Source organism: Haliotis rubra, unplaced genomic scaffold, assembly GCF_003918875.1.
Source record: "Haliotis rubra isolate DU_JTF1 unplaced genomic scaffold, ASM391887v1 Scf305, whole genome shotgun sequence".
Classification (NCBI taxonomy): domain Eukaryota; kingdom Metazoa; phylum Mollusca; class Gastropoda; order Lepetellida; family Haliotidae; genus Haliotis; species Haliotis rubra.
In genome coordinates, this window is record NW_025766975.1 from 870,668 (window position 1) to 876,125 (window position 5,458).

Genomic DNA, 5,458 nt, shown 5'->3' on the forward strand with positions numbered 1-5,458 from the left:
TGAGGAACGCCAGTACTCGTCCACATCTTCCATCCTCCCTTTGAGAGGGGCAGGTTTTGAGTGCGTTCTATTTTTTGTTGTATTTGCTCATTCAGGTTCTTGGTACTGAGTGCAATTATTCACGAGCGGTTTGGGAGGGGGTACCATAGTGTTATCTTTCCTCGAATCGTTCAGCTGACAGCTTTCTATAAGTTTAAGATTGATGGTTGAGCTATTGCGCGTATTTTACGAGAACGATTTGTGTATAATTATACCACCTGGTATTTTTTCTGTATCATTGCTTATTACAGATGAGGTAGAAAAAATGTGTAATCAGAAAGTACCAAGGTCTGTGTTTCTTGTTTTATAAACATCACCTCAAATGGCCGCAGCTGGGGGAGAAGTTACAATCTGTCGGCAATTCACAGTGTGTTTAAGATTTTTTAATTATTTTTTTTCTATTCTAAATCCCAATGAGATCACGTTTACCAGAACGAGGGAATATATAGCATATGTAGAAGTAATCGCATTTGTCAGGGACCACTACATCTGGACACATGTTCGTTGACGTCAGTTAAATGTGTTCGAGATACTGGACTTACGTGAGTGTCGTTATTTTAAAACAGTTCTAACTTCACCTCCCTCGTCTTGCAATGAGGTTAATAACTGTCATTCCTCGTACAACTACACTGACAATCACGGCTACTGCAGCTTTCTAAAGGAAAAGTGTACCACCGCCGCAACTGCCAAGGGTAAACCTGAACTGTGACCACTTCTTATCTGTAACCAGCACCAGGGGTAAAACTGAACTGTGACCACTTCTTATCTGTAACCGGCACCAGGGGTAAAACTGAACTGTGACCACTTCTTATCTGTAACCAGCACCAGGGGTAAAACTGAACTGTGACCACTTCTTATCTGTAACCGGCACCAGGGGTAAAACTAAACTGTGACCACTTCTTATCTGTAACCAGCACCAGGGGTAAAACTGAACTGTGACCACTTCTTATCTGTAACCAGCACCAGGGGTAAAACTGAACTGTGACCACTTCTTATCTGTAATCAGCACCAGCGGTACTGTCACTGTCTCACAACATACAAGGTTAAGCACGGTTAACTCATTACGAAAGAACTACACGGACAAACCCAACTACTTAGTTACAAAGGAACTACAATAACAAACACGGCTATGCCCACACAAAACAGCTACAATGACAAACACAACTACTTCCACACCAAACAATACAAGCACAGTTACTTCAACATAAAACAAAAACATCCACAAGGTCAATCATGGCTACTGTCATAGGTCTACACAACCACAAGGTCAACCATGGCTGCTGTCACAGTCTAAACATCCACAAGGTCAATCATGGTTACTATCACAGTCTACACATCCACAAGGTCAGTCATGGCTACTGCCATCGGTCTAAACATCCACAAGGTCAATAATGGCTACTGCCACAGTCTAAACATCCACAATGTCAATCACGGCTACTGTCACAGTCTAAACATCAACAAGGTCAATCATGGCTACTGTCACAGTCTACACACCACCACAAGGTCACAGTCAGTATAAACATCCACAAGGTCAATCATGGCTACTGTCACAGTATACACAACCACAAGGTCAATCATGGCTACTGTCACAGTCTACACAACCACAAGGACAATCATGGCTACTGTCACAGTATAAACATCCACAAGGTCAATCATGGCTACTGTCACAGTCTACACCACCACAAGGACAATCCTGGCTACTGTCACAGTCTACACAACCACAAGGTCAATCATGGCTACTGTCACAGTATAAACATCCACAAGGTCAATCATGGCTACTGTCACAGTCTACACATCCACAAGGACAATCATGGCTACTGTCACAGTATAAACATCCACAAGGTCAATCATGGCTACTGTCACAGTCTACACAACCACAAGGACAATCATGGCTACTGTCACAGTATAAACATCCACAAGGACAATCATGGCTACAAGGTCACAGCTCTGTCACTACATCCACAAGGTCAATCATGGCTACTGTCACAGTCTACACAAACCACAAGGAGGTCAATCGTGGCTACTGTCACAGGCTACTGTCACATCAACCAAGGTCAATCATGGCTACTGTCACAGTCTAAACATCCACAAGGTCAATCATGGCTACTGTCACAGTCTACACATCCACAAGGTCAATCATGGCTACTGTCACAGTCTACACAACCACACAACCACAAGGTCAATCATGGCTACTGTCACAGTCTACACATCCACAAGGACAATCATGGCTACTGTCACAGTCTACACAACCACAAGGTCAATCATGGCTACTGTCACAGTCTACACAACCACAAGGACAATCATGGCTACTGTCACAGTCTAAACATCCACAAGGTCAATCATGGCTACTGTCACAGTCTAAACATCCACAAGGACAATCATGGCTACTGTCACAGTCTACACAACCACAAGGACAATCATGGCTACTGTCACAGTCTACACAACCACAAGGACAATCATGGCTACTGTCACAGTCCAAACATCCACAAGGACAATCATGGCTACTGTCACAGTCTACACAACCACAAGGACAATCATGGCTACTGTCACAGTATAAACATCCACAAGGACAATCATGGCTACTGTCACAGTCCAAACATCCTCAAGGTCAATCATGGCTACTGTCACAGTCTAGGTTACTGTCGCAGTCTAAACAACCACAACAACAGTCACGTCTCGTTTCAAACAAAACAACTACTTTCAGAATCAACAGCTGCTGAAATTCTCTGGCCACCTTAGATTCTGCCCACGTCGAGGCCATCTAAATCTGTCAGCTGTCAGATCATATTTTACATATTAATGTTTAAATCTGCTGTACTCCGTGGCCTAGAGGTCAGTTGCCTGATGTTGCGATATTATACTGTTCTGGCATGTGTGCACAAGATGTGGCACATTAATAAACTAATTTTCTTTTTTCTCACCAGCTGTAAGGACAGGCCGGCTTTCTGTCAAATTACCAAACTTACAAACAAGTTACTGTCTACTCAGCTAAAAGGACAATAACTGCTACCGTAACTATTTACATAGCTACAAGAACAGATATTGTTACTATCTACACAGGTACAAAACGAATTACGGCTGCTGTTACTATCAAGACAATTACAAGTACAAGAGCAAGTGGGGCTACTGTTACAACCTACACTTCTACAAGGACAAGTAGGGCTACTGTTACAACCTACACTTCTACAAGGACAAGTAGGGCTACTGTTACAACCTACACTTCTACAAGGACAAGTAGGGCTACTGTTACAACCTACACTTCTACAAGGACAAGTGGGGCTACTGTTACTACCTACACTTCTACAAGGACAAGTAGGGCTACTGTTACTACCTACACTTCTACAAGGACAAGTAGGGCTACTGTTACTACCTACACTTCTACAAGGACAAGTAGGGCTACTGTTACAACCTACACTTCTACAAGGACAAGTAGGGCTACTGTTCTACAAGGACACTACCTACACTTCTACAAGGACAAGTAGGGCTACTGTTACAACCTACACTTCTACAAGGACAAGTAGGGCTACTGTTACAAGTAGGGCTACTGTTACAACCTACACTTCTACAAGGACAAGTAGGGCTACTGTTACAACCTACACTTCTACAAGGACAAGTAGGGCTACTGTTACAACCTACACTTCTACAAGGACAAGTAGGGCTACTGTTACAACCACACTTCTACAAGGACAAGTAGGGCTACTGTTACAACCTACACTTCTACAAGGACAAGTAGGGCTACTGTTACAACTCTACACTTCTACAAGGACAAGTAGGGCTACTGTTACAACCTACACTTCTACAAGGACAAGTAGGGCTACTGTTTACACTTCTACAAGGACAAGTAGGGCTACTGTTACACTTCTACAAGGACAAGTAGGGCTACTGTTACAACCTACACTTCTACAAGGACAAGGCTACTGACACACTTCTACAAGGACAAGTAGGGCTACTGTTACAACCTACACTTACAAGGACAAGTAACTGTTACTGTTACAACCTACACTTCTACAAGGACAAGTAGGGCTACTGTTACAACCTACACTTCTACAAGGACATGTAAGGCTACTGTTACAACCTACACTTCTACAAGGACAAGTAGGGCTACTGTTACAACCTACACTTCTACAAGGAAGGGTTACAACCCACACTTCAGTAGGGCTACTGTTACAACCTACACTTCTACAAGGACAAGTAGGGCTACTGTTACAACCTACACTTCTACAAGGACAAGTAGGGCTACTGTTACAACCTACACTTCTACAAGGACAAGTAGGGCTACACCTACACTTCTACAAGGACAAGTAGGGCTACTGTTACAACCTACACTTCTACAAGTAGGGCTACCTACAACCTACACTTCTACAAGGACAAGTAGGGCTACTGTTACAACCTACACTTCTACAAGGACAAGTAGGGCTACTGTTACAACCTACACTTCTAAGGACAAGTAAGGCTACTGTCTACAAGGACAAGTGGGGCTACTGTTACAACCTACACTTCTACAAGGACAAGTAAGGCTACTGTTACAACCCACACTTCTACAAGGACAAGTAGGGCTACTGTTACAACCCACACTTCTACAAGGACAAGTAAGGCTACTGTTACAACCTACACTTCTACAAGGACAAGTAGGGCTACTGTTACAACCTACACTTCTACAAGGACAAGTAGGGCTACTGTTACAACCTACACTTCTACAAGGACAAGTAGGGCTACTGTTACTACCCACACTTCTACAAGGACAAGTAGGGCTACTGTTACAACCTACACTTCTACAAGGACAAGTAGGGCTACTGTTACAACCTACACTTCTACAAGGACAAGTACAAGGGGCTACTGTTACAACTCACACACTTCTACAAGGACAAGTAGGGCTACTGTTACAACCCACACTTCTACAAGGACAAGTAGGGCTACTGTTACAACCTACACTTCTACAAGGACAAGTAGGGCTACTGTTACAACCTACACTTCTACAAGGACAAGTAGGGCTACTGTTACAACCTACACTTCTACAAGGACAAGTAGGGCTACTGTTACAACCTACACTTCTACAAGGACAAGTAAGGCTACTGTTACAACCTACACTTCTACAAGGACAAGTAGGGCTACTGTTACAACCTACACTTCTACAACCAAGGACAAGGACAAGGCTACTGTTACAACCACACTTCTACAAGGACAAGTAAGGCTACACCTAGTACAAGGCTACTGTTACAACCTACACTTCTACAAGGACAAGTAGGGCTGTTACAACCTGTTACAACCTGTTACAACCTACACTTCTACAAGGACAAGTAGGGCTACTGTTACAACAACTACTAGGGCTACTTACTACTAAGGACAAGTAGGGCTACTGTTACAACCTACACTTCTACAAGGACAAGTAAGGCTACTGTTACAACCTACACTTCTACAA

General features: G+C 43.2%; 1 protein-coding gene across 1 annotated transcript; it reads left to right on the forward strand.

Moving 5' to 3' along the window:
- The first annotated feature begins 1,272 nt into the window (after positions 1 to 1,272).
- On the forward strand, positions 1,273 to 2,778 carry LOC124282858 (histidine-rich glycoprotein-like). Its single transcript, XM_046718891.1, has 2 exons — positions 1,273 to 1,383; positions 1,525 to 2,778. The coding sequence occupies exons 1-2, from the start codon at positions 1,273 to 1,275 to the stop codon at positions 2,776 to 2,778; spliced, it is 1,365 nt and encodes a 454-aa protein (XP_046574847.1).
- The last annotated feature ends 2,680 nt before the right edge of the window (positions 2,779 to 5,458 follow it).

Bases quoted from the DNA above. Each gene is read 5' to 3' on its own strand.
- LOC124282858 (XM_046718891.1), top strand. From the start codon at position 1,273: ATGGCTACTGTCATAGGTCTACACAACCACAAGGTCAACCATGGCTGC. The intron at 1,384-1,524 runs GTCAGTCATGGC...CTACTGTCACAG, and splicing joins ACAGTCTACACATCCACAAG to TCTACACACCACCACAAGGT.